The sequence below is a fragment of the Cucurbita moschata genome, unplaced genomic scaffold (genome assembly GCF_002738365.1).
Source record: "Cucurbita moschata cultivar Rifu unplaced genomic scaffold, Cmos_1.0 Cmo_Scf00016, whole genome shotgun sequence".
NCBI classification, from domain to species: Eukaryota; Viridiplantae; Streptophyta; class Magnoliopsida; order Cucurbitales; family Cucurbitaceae; genus Cucurbita; species Cucurbita moschata.
The window spans coordinates 1,488,398-1,504,186 of NW_019268532.1; the positions used below are offsets into that span (position 1 = coordinate 1,488,398).

Below are 15,789 nucleotides of genomic sequence, written 5' to 3' on the forward strand. Positions count from 1 at the left end.
AAATTGTTCACTCGAAAATCAGAGAAATGGACTTTCTTTAAACATTAAAGAAGGAACATAGACATACCTTGACTCTTGAGTTCAACCTAAGCCAACTGAGCTTGTTTACGTCTCCTTATTGAATTTCAGCATACCCCATCACTTGTGAAGTAAGAGGATTTGAGTCTTTCATTTAAAAAAAAAATAATAATAATAATAATAAATAAACGTTAAGTATAATTCATAAGAATCTTGTCTTATCATGTTAGCCTCTATATGGGTATATTAAATTATAATATTGAAAAAATCAAGCTCTAAAGCGGCAACATGTCAGCTTTTAGTTCACTACTAAATTGAATAATTTAGGTCGGAGACTAAAAAAGAATTGAAACTTCTAGCTTTTAGTAAAAAAAAAATCCAGATTATTTTGACATTTTTTAATTTCAATGTTCAATATGCATCTTATGATTAAAAAAGGATAAGAATATTATGAGTATACTAATGTTTCTAAGAAATAAGAAACATGAAATAAGGAGCATCATCAAATTGCCTTTAAATAAACAAAATTTTATTTTTATCATAGAACAATACTTGGCTACTTTAACTTCCTATATGCTGCTATTAAATTTTTTAGCATGTAAAAAAATATCTCATAAAGCCAAAATTACCTAACAGGGACAGAGTTATGGAGGGCATAAATATAGAGCGAAGAATTAGAACACATAATAAATAAATCCTTGATAACATTAAAAAAAAAAATAATAATAAATAATAAAAAAAAAGAAACCATACTCACTCATTCCTTTAGCATTCTTGCATATTCATTCACCGTTCATCTCTGTCGATGAAAATTTACAAAAACATGTAATGACCAATTGAAAAAAAATAAGAGAAATTTACCTCATTTTGCTTTGTTTGTAGATCTTCATAGAAAGTAAAGAAAGAATTATAGAAGTTCTGAAATTGTAAATAGGATCGTCTTATACAAATCCTCCCATGTAATTTTTCACATTTTTCATGGAAGAACTGTAATCCATTTTCAAAGAGAATTTGTGGGTTCCTCCATAGAAACATTGATGTCTTATATACTTTCTATTTATTGAAGTACAACCTATTACATAAGTAAAAAAAAAAATTACTTCGTTAAAAATAAATGTTTTTCTGTAGAAAAGTAAAAAAAAAACTTACTTCTGTTAACAACGTGCTTTTTGACAAAGTATTTAGCCATAAAGTAATCTATTAGTAACACGTTTTAATAAAATGTTAACAATTAAAACAATTTCTAGAACACCTCATTCAATTTAGATTGCTTTAGAATCCTATGCTTAGTATAAAAAAAAATAATAATAATAAAACGCATAATTAAAATGAAGACTAACAAAACCCTGCCTAATGGCTTCATGAACCATAGTATATTAAGAAACCCCTAATTTTGGAAGGTTTTCAAAGCCAATGCATCTTAAAATCCCAAATTTAAATAAAAAAAAAAAACAAAATTAGATAAAGGCATAGGGTTCAATGACTCACCTTCTCAAAAGTGTTTGGTAAACATAAATGAGAAGGATGCTTGCTAGGTTAGTCACATTCTTTTAATTTTATTTGTGTTTTTGTTCATTTGTTTTGGTATGAAATATATTAATTTTATAAGGATATGTAAAAAAAAAATATTTTTATAGTTTTATATGATAATATTCTTGCATTTCAATTAAGTTTACAAATTAAATGCTATTAATTTTATATTGATTATTTTATCACATTTATTATTGCTCGTTCCCACCACCTTGAATTCCTGAGACCTTCATAGCCACAATGTTATTAATAATATTATTACTATTGTTATTATTATTTATTATTGTGGATAAACGACAATTTGACTAGTTAACTAATAGTATTAAGAGCTTTTGGGGAATTTGGTATTGGTTCACTAAGTAAAAGCTAAAGCTACAGGGCTAATGCTGGTATTAGGTACAACAATACTGTATTTTAATATCATTAAAAAATCGACTCAAAAAGAAATTGTGATGATAAACCCACGTTTATTTCTTTTGAATTTATTTTTAACTAAGGTGTTATGGATTTTTTGAAGTCTTTATACAAAACATTAAAAACCTAGTGGTATATTTGTACATTTTCTCCAGGGGAATGAAAGGCAACATAGAAAACAAGAAACGAGAAAACTTGTAAATATGATCATGGTGAAGACTTTTCTAGAGAAGGCTAAAAAGTAAGGAAGAATTTTTCCAAAGGCTAACCATTGGATGGTAGAATTTATAATGGGCAGTTGGGTTTGTATTAAGATGTTTCGAAGTGGGATGTGGTGGCAGACAATTTTTTGGATTCCTGTGGTTTGTGTTTTCCACATAAGCCCATGTAGGCTGTTTAGTGCTCTAAAGAACCTACCAAGAAAACAAATTCCATCTCCCTCCTCGTAAACTTTCAAATCTTTCTCTCAATAAAATACTTCAAACCACTCGAACATGCGTTTTAAAAATCTTAAGAAAAGTTCAAAAAGGAAAACCCAAAAAGTCAAAAAAGATAATATCTGTAATCAGCACGCTTGAGTCCAGCACGCTTGAGTCATTAGACAATACCTAAGTTAGAAAAAAGAAGACTTTTTTAAAAGCTGGCCATTACCATCTCACCAAATTGCTTTGGAAGAGTGGCCATTTAAAAGAATGTGCCATCCCAAAATCCTCAACCATCCATTGCCTCAAAAAAATGAGAGGAAACCAAGCTATTCAATTCATTTCATTTCTTTCTTTTTCAAACAAAATCATAGGTGCAAAGTAGATTAAGTTGATTTCATTACTTACAACTTTTTGTCATCAGGTTTGCGCATTCATGGAAACTTGAATATTTGTCCATTGTACATTTTCAGCTGTCTATTCATCTAAAGATGCATTATTTTCCCCCCATTTTCTTATTGGAGCTATTAAGGCGTAGTGGATAAACAATAGCCTCAAATATTGGCCAGATGACAGGAAAATATGCAGCAAGTTTATATTTTCAGCTCACCTTTCCACCAACCATCATACCCACAAAGCTTGTTTTCATTTTTGGAGCAATTTTGGTTACTACTATGAGTATAGGGTCATTTTGGGCCAACTGTTTCAAGTGAATTAGGAATTTTTATTTTAATGAAACCTATGAAGTCTCCCATCAAAAAGCCTATACAGTCAGAGAAGTGTGGCTAACCTGCAAGTTGAACTTCTTGGAAATTTTCTTTAAACCTTTGCCACATCATATTTCCACTCAGGCTTGGAGATGGAAGCCGCAAAGCAAAGTCCCTGAAAAAGTATAATGGAAGGATAGATAAATAATGCATATAATTTGACTTTGAGAAAACAATTGTAAAAGGTTGTTAAGCACGCTTCTTAAATTAATCAAGGATTGAGTAATCAATCTAAAATGCACAAACTCCGTGGTTTGAACTATTATGCTAAATAAATTGCAAGTCAATCTAAATGTGTTGGCTTGACTTTCATTGGCTTCATCCTCATTGGAAATTCATCAAGAAAACAATTAATTAGAAGGAATTCTTACTCATCTTATGGAATCAAACGTGCTTCCACAAAAACTAATCCACTCCCAAGTTATTTCGATATGATTTACTGATGTTACAGAATTATGGAGGTAACTTTCTTGACACAACACCATCACATGATTCACATTCGCATCATACAAGAAACAGAATTAATAAACTGAAGAAACATGCTGTTACAGGTAATTTGAACTCAAAAAAGTAGACCATGGCTCACCTAAGCTACAAATCCAATCACATAAATCAGGTAATGACGAAGGAAATGGCAGATAGTTTCCTTCAAAAGTGGAGAAGATTGATTCAGAAAGTGTCTAATAAATATCAGATGAAGTTTCAAATGCTGTAGATGAACGACTCTCCACAATGGTATGATATTGTCCACTTTGAACATAAGCTCTCATGGCTTTGGTTTGGGCTTCCCCAAAAGGCCTCACACCAATGGAGAGTGTATTCTTTGATTATAAACCCATGACCATTCCCTAAATTAATCGATGTGGGACACTTTCATCCAACACCTCCCCTCGAGCACAGTATGCCTCCCCTTAATCGAGGCTGGACTCCTTTGAAGTTCTCTAGTCACTTTTGACTATGCCTTCGAGGCTCATAATACTTTGTTCGACATTTGAGGATTTGTCAATCTATTGGCATGGTTAAGTTTAGGGCATGACTCTGATACCATGTTAGATGAACACGACTCTCCACAATGGGTATGATATTGGAACTTTAGAAAAAAAAAAAATACAAAAGACTAGAATTAGATTTTCTTCACAAAGAAATGACATCTGAAACTAAAAGATAGATATATTATATCCATACATAATGGAGATCCAAACTATGCGGCTAAAATCAAATGACATCTGAAACTAAAAGATAGATATATTATATCCATACATAATGGAGATCCAAACTATGCAGCTAAAATCTTTTAGCAGAATGACCGTATCTCATCAACCTAGTTAGAAAGGAGAGGGGGCATTGTTCATCTGAAGGATATCTTACAGTTTCTCCACATTCTGAAATATGGGAGAAAAGGCAAGATCTTTCAGGTGCAACATGGTGACAAAATGGTGAGAAGAAGAAACGAATGCTAGAAACAAGTACAGTACTTAAATAAGTACAATCATCGCATCTCAATTGTACTAGATATTGAATAATCTCACAATTAAAGTGTGTGATGTATATATGTATACATATATATATATACACAAATGGTTTCAGGACACATAAGTATCAAATCATTACAGAAAAAGACTATTAAAGGCCAAGTGGTACAAAGAACGTAATACAAGGACAATATATTTTTTAACTCTCTATCATTAAGCACATAAAGTTGAAATACTACTAACCAAAATCATTTAATTAGAGAAGATAAATCAAACTTTACAAAAATGAAGATGTCCCTACAAGTCTCTAATTGCAAAGAATTGAATGAAGCTCTAATAGATTCTACCAAGAACTAAATTGGAGAGGAAGAGGTGCTTAAACGAATCGGTATAGAGAAAAAGAAAAGGTTAGCAAGTCAATTAATGAATAGTTACATGAGCATGGCCCCCATTGCCCGATGGAATCTCCTTCTGAGAGATGATAGGTTAAAATGCCGTTTCCAACGGAACATGCATTCAACAATGATCTCTACACTAAATATCTCTACACCATCACTGTAGTTTGGGGAAGTAACATGCTTGAAAACCTTGCACTTTGAACATAGAACATATCCAACCTGCAATAATTGAATTGCCTAACTAGACTTTTTAGTCGGTTGTTGAGTATAAAAACAAAAAACTAGAAGATGTTGGTCATCTCCATAATCAAAGTTATAAAGCCCCAAGATTCATTACCGGCATAGAACAAAATGCTTAAACATCACAGTAAACATTTTTTATGTCAGATGAACAGAACCAACGAATTGTAAGCTCCCGTTGGTTGCCAACCAATTCTTATTTGATGAGCAATGGTTTGATAAGGTGAACTAGACCTAGATGTGGTAAGTCCACTGTGTGCTCATATCATCGTTAAGATGTAGGCTATTTAAATACCGGATCGATATATTAAGTGTGGACAAGGACCAGTTCACCACACTTCTGCTCTTAATATTTAGTAAATCACATCGCTACACATTTAACAAGAGAGAGCAGCTGTATAAATTTTGAGAAACTTAGTCTCAGCAAAATCTACTACGATGTCAACCAGCAGCAATCTAAGGTTACAACCTAGCAGTACAGTTCATTAATTCTTAAGAACTGAATAGAATACTAGTGGATCATATATCAGGAATAACAACAAGCTCGAAAACTGAAATAGCAGTAGCTAGGAGGGGAGCACAATAGAACATGGGAGACAAAGGTACCTCTGAGAAAAAAATAGAGTTCAGAAATAAATGTTGGCAAGAAAAAATCGATCCAAGAACTTCAATGATCTTATTAATATTAACAGAGTTCCACTTCTGAGCTCAGAAGATTCTATATAATCGTCCTTCATTCATCTGCCCTAATACGTTGTTGGAAGCATCCATTGGAAATTCAACGAGAATGAGAATCTCAGAAAAAATAATCAATATAATGACAACAAACACATGCATTTCAGCACAAATTCCTAAACATTACTGCGAAGGCTTTAAACAGCCATATTCAACATAGTAATAAACAGACCAACTAGTAATCCACTTACAGTTCTGCAAGCGGACATCGACGGTAGATACGACTGTTCTCGGCCTTCACATTAGCATTCTACTCTACACAGAAATCGCACACTATCCATCCTTTACCTTTACAAGCAAGGAAATCGAATATCAGTAAGAAATAGAAGCAAACGCACCGTGAGAAGACGCTAGAGTTGAAGCCAAACAGAAATGTAAGAGCATAGAAATGGCGCGTAACTGAAAGTGGAACTGCTGAATAAGTGAGCGACGCGCAAGGTTGAAAGAAGATCGGGAGGAAGAGGATAGCGAGGAAGAAACTGGAGTAGGATGGTGTTCGTAAGAGCCATGGTGATCGTCGCAATAGATAAGTAACTAAGACACAGCATGACTGAACAGAATGCGTCTCCTTCATCGCATCGTCACAGCCATTTCATATTCTGTAACAGATTTCTCCATCTTCTGACAGTTTTTCTCTCTATTCTTAACCTTTGTTATATAACTAAACTTGTAGCGGACCTAATTTGATGGGTACTATGATCTACGGGTAGATCTTTCTTAGATGATTCTACTGTCAAGACTAAAATGCTCGAGATCCTTGTTAGATGATTCTACTGTCATGGTTAAAATGCTCGAGATCCTTGTTAGATGATTCTACTGTCATGGTTAAAATGCTCGAGATCCTTGTTAGATGATTCTACTGTCATGGTTAAAATGCTCGAGATCCTTGTTAGATGATTCTACTCTCGTGGCTAAGGTGCAATTCTATAATTTGGTGGGTACTATGATCATTAGGTGATGCTCGAGATCCAAGATGATTCTATTGTTATGGCTAAGTTTACGACATGACTCTGATACCATGTTAAATGAACACAACTCTCTATAATAGCATGATATTGTCCACTTTTAGCTAGCAACTTTTAGCATAAGCTCTCGTGACTGCTTTGGGCTCCCCAAAATGTCTCAACCCAATAGAAATATATTTGCCCCAAAAAGTCTCGTACAAATGAAGATGTATTTGTATTCCTTCACTTATAAGATTCCTTTACTTATAAGATCACGATCATTCCCTAAATTATCTAATGTGGGACTCAAACCCATGATCGACCCCAGCGTTCACTCAGACTCAAACCCATGATGGACGCCAGCGTTGACTCAAACCCATGATGGCCAGCGTTGACTCAAACCCATAATGACGCCAGCATTCACTCGGACTCAAACCCATGATGGACGCCAGCATTCACTCGGACTCAAACCCATGATGGACGCCAGCGTTCACTCGGACTCAAACCCATGACAGACACCAGCATTCACTCGGACTCAAACCCATGACGGACACCAGCATTCACTCGGACTCAAACCCATGACGGACACCAGCATTCACTCGGACTCAAACCCATGACGGACACCAACGTTCACTCAAACTCAAACCCATGATGGACGCCAACGTTCACTCGGACTCAAACCCATGATGGACGCCAACGTTCACTCGGACTCAAACCCATGACGGACGCCAACGTTCACTCGGACTCAAACCCATGACGGACACCAGCGTTCACTCAGACTCAAACCCATGACGGACACCAGCGTTCACTCAAACTCAAACCCATGATCGACACCAACGTTCACTCAAANCTCAAACCCATGATGGACGCCAACGTTCACTCGGACTCAAACCCATGACGGACGCCAACGTTCACTCGGACTCAAACCCATGACGGACACCAGCGTTCACTCAGACTCAAACCCATGACGGACACTAGCGTTCACTCAAACTCAAACCCATGACGGACACCAGCGTTCACTCAGACTCAAACCCATGACGGACACCAGCGTTCACTCAAACTCAAACCCATGATCGACACCAACGTTCACTCGGACTCAAACCCATGATCGACACCAACGTTCACTCGGACTCAAACCCATGACGGACACCAGCGTTCACTCAGACTCAAACCCATGGCGGACACCAGCGTTCACTCAGACTCAAACCCATGACGGACACCAGCGTTCACTCAAACTCAAACCCATGATCGACACCAACGTTCACTCAAACTCAAACCCATGATGGACGCCAACGTTCACTCGGACTCAAACCCATGACGGACACCAGCGTTCACTCAGACTCAAACCCATGACGGACACCAGCGTTCACTCAGACTCAAACCCATGACGGACACCAGCGTTCACTCAAACTCAAACCCATGATCGACACCAACGTTCACTCAAACTCAAACCCATGATGGACATCGACACCAACGTTCACTCAAACTCAAACCCATGATGGACACCAGCATTCACTCGGACTCAAACCTATGATGGACACCAGCATTCACTCGGACTCAAACCCATGATGGACACCAGCATTCACTCGGACTCAAACCCATGCTGGACACCAGCATTCACTCCAAACAATCCTCAATAAACTCGTAATGAGCTTTTATACAGTTTTTTTTTAATCTTTTAAAATGTTTTGAATTATTTATTAGTGATACTTCAGGACAAACACTGAAAATAAAATAAAAAATTAAAAAAAATTATTATGAAAGAATTGGGTTGAATTTTAATAGGCAAAAATACTTCTTTTTTTTTTCTGTTATTGAGATTTAAATTTAAATTTTATTTATTCTTTCTATTTTAAATTTTTAATATTTAAAAAAAAATATGACTTTTTTTATGAAGACCTCATTTTCGAGCTTATTTGAATCTAGTTTCTAATTGTTGTGGACTTCAAAGAAACAAGGTCATTGTTCTTATGGACGAACCCAGCCGAGAAGGACGTTTATCCGAGCTAATTTCAGGTACGATTCTATTTCACAAATTGTTCACAAACTTCACCGGCAAGTCAAACAAAGATGATGGTGAAACACAACTATCTATAATTTCCGTTCAATCTCAATGTGTTTTAGGGCTGATTGCACCATAAAACAAAGTTAAAATTGACTGAAATTTCTAATATCTTCTACAAAGTTCGTGACTAATGAATAATTTCTTCACGTTCGGTAAATTCTAATTTTCAAATCACTAATTGGCCGAGTGAACTAAAATTACGAAGAACAGCTAATATCGAAACGGAAAACAATTATGAACATCGACAAGAAATCGGTCAAAGAAGAAAGATCGATTAGAATATGTACTGATGCTTACTAGACCAGCTTCAAAGGAAATCTCAGCAAGTCTGAAGAGCAAAAGCGATTCGATCTACGAGCAGTTTAACGCCACCTTTGCCATTGAAAAATGCAGAGGGGCTGCCTGAATTACTACTCGGAACCAAAACAATGATCTAAGCCCTAAATCATTTAAAAACAAATTAAAAGACAACATAGAAAGAGATGTGAACTGAAGAATGGTGTATCGGCCTCAACAAAAACAATCACAAGGAGACTAGGCCGTAGCGAACATGGGTGAAGAGGCTGAAAGGATGATTTAGGGAGCTGCATTCATCTCTATGGCATACAAATTTGGCCAAAGAGTCAAACTCCAGTCCCGTGAAATTGATACACATCTCAACCAATCTCTTAGATCGACATATCGATAACCCCTAATTTGACCTACCACTGTTGCCGCTGTAACATGATCGGCCAAGAACCCTAAATTTCGTGATCTCTGAAGGATGCAAGCTTGGTTTATATAGGGCATCCACATCTGGTGAAAGTACGAGTTTAGCCCTTTGTCTTTTCAGTTCGATCTAGTACGACGATGCGCATTTCTCTTGCTCAATTCCACTTGTTACTCAATTATTATTATTATTTTATTTATTTACTATTATTATTTTTTTTTAGCTTAGGAATTATTTTCAAATTTTTACCAATTTTGTTAATTAGTTCTTTTTTTTCTTTTTTTTCTTTTTTAAATAAGCTTAATATAGTTGTATCTCCAAAAAAAAAAAAAAAAAAAAAAAAAAACAGTATTCTACCTTACTTAGAGTTTGAGAAGCAAATCTAAAGATTAATCAAACTCGAGAGGTTAATCACCATGAGAGTTCAGCCAAGAAGAAGAGTGTTGAACTAGATCCCATGTGAGTCGACCAAAGGGCCGTATGAAGCTAGACCTCATGGTGAGTTGACCAAAGGGCTGTATGAAGCTAGACCCCATGTGAGTCGACCAAAGCTAGACTCATTATAAGAACCTTACCGAGATTACAACATTTCAATAAGACGATGGGCCAAGGAGGAGAGTGTTGAGCTAAACCCCATGTAAGTCGACCAAAGGGCCGTATGATGCTAGACCCCATGGGAGTCGACCAAAGCAAGACACATTATAAGAATCTTACCGAGATTACAACATTTCAGTAAGACGATGGATTTCCATACTAAGTACGACAAGTTAACAGATAGAAAATACATCCAAAACACTTAGTTATTACTCTCTACACTTATTATCAACTTAAGTGTACATTTTTCTCTATGCTTACTATCAACTCAAGTATTCGTTTTTGGAGGGGGAGAGAAAATATTTCTTTTTAATTTAAAAAAATTTAAAATACTGATAACAAATAAATAAAAAATGTAATGTCTGTTAGGCGAACACGACTTTCCACAATGGTATGATATTGTCCACTTTGAGCATAAGCTCTCGTGACTTTGTTTTGGGCTTCCCCAAAAGGCCTCATACCAATGGAGAGAATATTATTTTATTATAAACTCAAGATCATTCCTTCCCTAAGTCGAACATCATCCAACAATGTCAAGAGGAATATTATGATACCAGGAGTAAATTCAACGATTGTACATCCAAAATTCATACAAAAATAAAACATAATTAGGTTTACAAAGAGATAATGGGGAAGGGGGAACAGATCCAATTAAGTAGTCTCCTATTCCGCAGGAATGTAGTAAAATAGCCTAACCAGATAACAACTACCAGCAGAGCTTTTGGCAAAGATGCCTGCTGCTGTTGCTGCTGCATATCACCATTTATATGTTCATCGGCTCGGGACTCGACGCATTCAGAGCATCCAGCAATGAATTTTTAGGCTCTAATTCTTCATGCCACAGTGGTAGCTGATCTCCAGGATAGAATTTTCTTGTCACTCCCTCGGAATTTATCTACAAAAACGCCCAACTGTGAGAATCAAAGATAGGACATGTTTTAAAGTTCTAGATTACGTGATAACAGGACATTATCTTACAGTAACAGTACGGACAACGCCACCACTGGCACCGTCTCGGGCAATGGCAAGAGAAACGGCCTTAACCACCAATTGCTGCAAATGATAGTATATAAATTAGAAAAGGGAAAACAAAACATCCTTGTCAAATTTCAAAAACTATAGCTTCTTGCATCGAATAACCAACAAATAAACAGAAAAGGAAGCTCATCCTAATGGTTCTACCACGCTCGAAACTGAATTCTACCAGCTGATTTACTTTAGCATAGTATGTCAGCTTAGAATTGAATCCTCTGCCATAGAGATTGCACTTAGCAAACTCCAGCTTAATTGATGCATCCTCTAATGGTGCTTAGAAAAGAAGCATTTCACTTAAAAGAATCCCAAATTTACTATCGGTAACCACGATAAAGTACGCTTCTCACAAATAAACATGGAATGAAGATCCGAGAAACACTCTTAAGAAGTGATCGGAGCTCAAAAGGAAGTATATATGTGTGTGTGCACGCGCGTGTGTGTGCGCACGCGTGTGTATGTATGTATGTATGTTGAGCAGCAAGCTAAATCCATATAATAATGCAGAACCGAAACTCGCAAATAGGAGCAGTGCAGATACCTCAGCTTCGTCTCTGGTCATTCCTTCTTTCCAGGCTTGATCAAAAAATCCATACAAGTAACTGGAACCAGATCCTGTAAAATAATAAAAGGAACCAGGTAACGGACATACTCAATCATACAAGGATCACAAAGCAGAGGATCCTATCATAAAGCTTTAGTAGGGAAAAAAAAAAAGGAGTAAGTAAACGTGTGGATACCAGTGGAAAACTCCAAACATCACTATTTTTTTTATAATCGATCGAGCACAAAAGGTTTTACCTCCAATGGCAAATGGCTGCTCTATTATTGTTCCACCAAGAGGAATACCATAGATTCGACCACCTTCATACTTGTCCCATCCACCAACAATAAGGCCAGTTTGCAACATATCCTGCCCCATTTAACCAAATGGCATTGATATTAAAGCATGTATTTAGTTTGGATAAAGAACAAGAATATAGCTTCACTTAAACATAGCAAATAGCACTCTCGTGAGCATTTAAACCCAAAAGGATTTTCTTTTCATTCTTTCCCCATGTGATATGAATTCAACTGCTGACCCTTTGCATGTACTCGAAGGACCAATCTTGGTTGGAATCAATCCATTAAGTTAGCTTTCTCTGTGAATGTTTGCAAGGATTTTAGAAGAACCTCTAGCTTTGCAAATTCCAGCATTGTAAGCGCTAGACGCTTATCACTATGTTGAGTTTTTACATAGCCCATAATAATCCTTAACACAACACAGAATATTTTTATGAGAAGCTCCATATCATTTTCAACAAAACTTCAAGGTTGCGTTCACGTTTCTGCAGTCTCACAAATCATACGTTCATTATTGTTAGTGAATTTGTTTATATTTTAACTAATTCATTTTCTTTCCTCTCTTTCTCATTTTATTTTATCATGCATGTTTGCAACCTTAAAATGTTCATTACAGACTTGTGTCGTGTGATTAGTCTATTTCCATGATTTTGGCCAATTGGAGAGTTCTTTTCTGTGCTTCAAAGAATTGTTATTGTTTCTTAACCAAAATTGCTACACATGCAATAATTCTGAACAAACTAATAAGAGTTCCTACCTTGTTGTTATATGCTAATAGCCTAACAAGGTTTGCAGCCACTTTAACAGTCGCAGGCTGGCCAAGCTGTATCCTGTACATCAAAGCTAATATACAATCAGCAAGATAAATTCAAGAGGCCTCCTTATTTATATCAAAGAAATTAATATTACGAAAAACTAAAGCCAGCAATTCGAAATGAGTTACAATCATCTTAAGGTTGACTTATCAGCAAAGGGAAAATAATGAAACAGAGATAGTAAAAGCAATTTAACAACAAGTTTTACAATTACCAATAACAACATATCTTCGATCACGTATCATTTGAAAGAAAGAAAGAAAGGGAAAAAAAAAAGGATGAGGATGGATAAACAGGTACAATTACCCAGAGAAGTTCCAAAAAAGACCATATTTAATGAATCCCAAATTACACACTCCCACCAGATCAAGTATATCTAGGGCTACAACATTAATCACCAGAACATTTTCCTCAACAAGCTAGTTAACATAGTTGCTAGTCATTGTAACAAGTACAGGAAGAATCAATCTATCGCCCTCCTCCCTCCAACACGTTCATCGTTGATTTTAGGGCCAAATTATTTTTATAACACAAATAAAATATAGAATTTTCAACTCTTTCATGCAGTTTTGAAAGCTATTAAGAAAAAACCACAAAAAGAAATGCAGTTGCTAATATATCCATCACAAACATCCAAGCAATAAAAGAAAATTTCTTACATCGAGCAAAATAACAATTAAACGACAAATTCAATGCAAATTACTATTGTCAATAACTAAACCACTCACGTATGCTGATGAAGGAAATGGCGCACATAATCAGAGACAATTTGAGAATCTGCAGCCTGCAAGTGACATAAAATAAATTATTTACGAAACACGAGCAAACACTCAAAAACTGAGAGATTTAGACATTCTAATGATAGAACACGAGGTTGAAAGAAAAAACTAGAGACTAGCAGAGCAAAAACTAATTAAGGACAGTTTGATATGGGAAATAATAGAAATGGAAATACCGAGCCAGACCGACAAACATAGACGTTGTCAGTAAGTTTCGTAATCTTGTCCGATGCACGATTGGCCACATAGACACCTATCACACGAACAATAAAAAAATGTTAATATTCATGCAGCGCATAAAGAATGCACATAAAGAAAAGGTGGATACAAACAAACCTACGAAGATCCATTTTTCCCTTTAATATGTGATTTTGTTATTCAAGATTGCTTGGGAGTTGAGTTTAGAAACTCTTTTCTGTTTTTTCCTTTTCAAAAACTAATGTTAACATAATGTGGTAGCGGTTGTTTACAAGTTACTTTTTCCTCCAGTTCATAATTTTTTGCAGCATGTAGCTCGTTTGTTGCCTCCACTACATATCATAATTTTTCTACACTCTTTACTGAAGCAGACACTTAGTGTTTAGTAAAGCTCGTAGCTCGTGAATTTAAACAGCTACGCTTGAAAAGTCCCGCATAAATTTCAATTATGCAATGTCTAAAAAAATGGAGATGATTTATATAAAGAGGATCTCACCAAGAACAGAATCCACACAACTACTACTGCTAGATGCCAATTAGGGGGGAAAACTACAATTGAAATGAGCTCTTTCAATCATTACACCAACTCGTAAAAACTTAAAACGACCAAGTTAAGCTTGATTCCAAACGTGATTCGATTCCAAGGTCGAACGACCAGAAAATCCAGAATCAGCAAACTCTTACTACTTTTCCTCCACTTTCATTTGACCACTTCGGACATTTGAAGATAGTATTTGTATTTAAAAAAAAAAAAAAAAGGTCATTATACTAAGAAATTACTGGCAGAAAGTGAATACAATAACTTTACCGGTGCTGGTACGAGAATCGGCGCCAAGGACAACACCGCCGTTGTAAGTGACGCCGATGATGGTAGTACCCATGGAGTGAGGAGCATTGAGATCCATGTTAAGATCCATGGCTGTGAGAAGATGATCCAAAGAAACCAGATCAATATTCAGAAACGAGCGCGAAAGAGGAGGGATTGCCGGAGAATAGAACTGGATTTTGATGTTGGGGGGATTTTGTTCTTCGACCTTACTTCTCCCTCAAGTTGTTTTTTTTTTTTCTTTTTCTTTTTTTTTTTCATTTTTCCCTCGCATCTTTGCTCGTTTTGTTTTGGGCCTGAACCAAAGCCCAAACAAGCTAACAAATTGGGCTTGAATCAAAGCCCAAATTCTATTAATTGGGTATATATTAGTTTTGGTTTGGGCTTTATGGCAGCCCATTGGGATATACCTGGGTTGATTGCCTAAAATGAGACAAATAAACGGGTATCAAAGTTATTTATATATATATATATATATATATATATATATATTTTAAAAACTCATAAAACTTGAGAATCTAGTACAAACTAATTCTAACTAGAAATAAATTTAACCTGAGTATACTACTCTATATAACCTCCCTCAAAACCAAAACTATTGTAAGAGCTTGATTGTGATGTCTCACATTGGTTGGAGATGAGAACAAACCATCATTTATGAGTGTGTGGAAATCTTCCCCTAACCATTTATAGCCATTTATAAGGGTGTGGAAACCTTCTCCTAGCCATTAGCCATTTATAAGGGTGTGAAACATTCTCGCGTTTTAAAGCATTGAGGGGAACCTGAAAGGGAAAACCCAAAGAGGACAATATACGCTAGCAGTGGATCTGAGTCGTTACTAATGGTATCAGAGCCAGAGACGATGTGTCAGCCTTCTCGCTAGGCCCCAAAGGGGTGGATTTGAGGGCAATCCCACATCAATTAGAGGAAGGAAAGAATGCCAGCGAGGAGACTCTAAAAGGGGGCGAATTGTAGTGTCCCACATTG

The 15,789-nt window shown here is 36.0% G+C and overlaps 1 protein-coding gene and 1 non-coding gene across 2 annotated transcripts; both read right to left on the reverse strand.

Annotated features, from left to right (window-relative positions):
* Positions 1-9,285: 9,285 nt before the first annotated feature.
* LOC111454769 lies at positions 9,286-9,409 on the reverse strand. Its single transcript, XR_002712501.1, has one exon. It is a non-coding gene; the product is annotated as a small nucleolar RNA snoR77 (small nucleolar RNA).
* Positions 9,410-10,829: 1,420 nt separating this feature from the next.
* LOC111454253 (proteasome subunit beta type-6) lies at positions 10,830-15,059 on the reverse strand. The gene is made up of 8 exons (XM_023095669.1): positions 14,784-15,059; positions 13,954-14,030; positions 13,727-13,782; positions 12,941-13,013; positions 12,142-12,253; positions 11,882-11,955; positions 11,287-11,361; positions 10,830-11,203 (listed from the first exon to the last, which is right to left on the reverse strand). The coding sequence occupies exons 1-8, from the start codon at positions 14,890-14,892 to the stop codon at positions 11,072-11,074; spliced, it is 708 nt and encodes a 235-aa protein (XP_022951437.1). The 5' UTR covers positions 14,893-15,059; the 3' UTR covers positions 10,830-11,071.
* Positions 15,060-15,789: the final 730 nt, after the last annotated feature.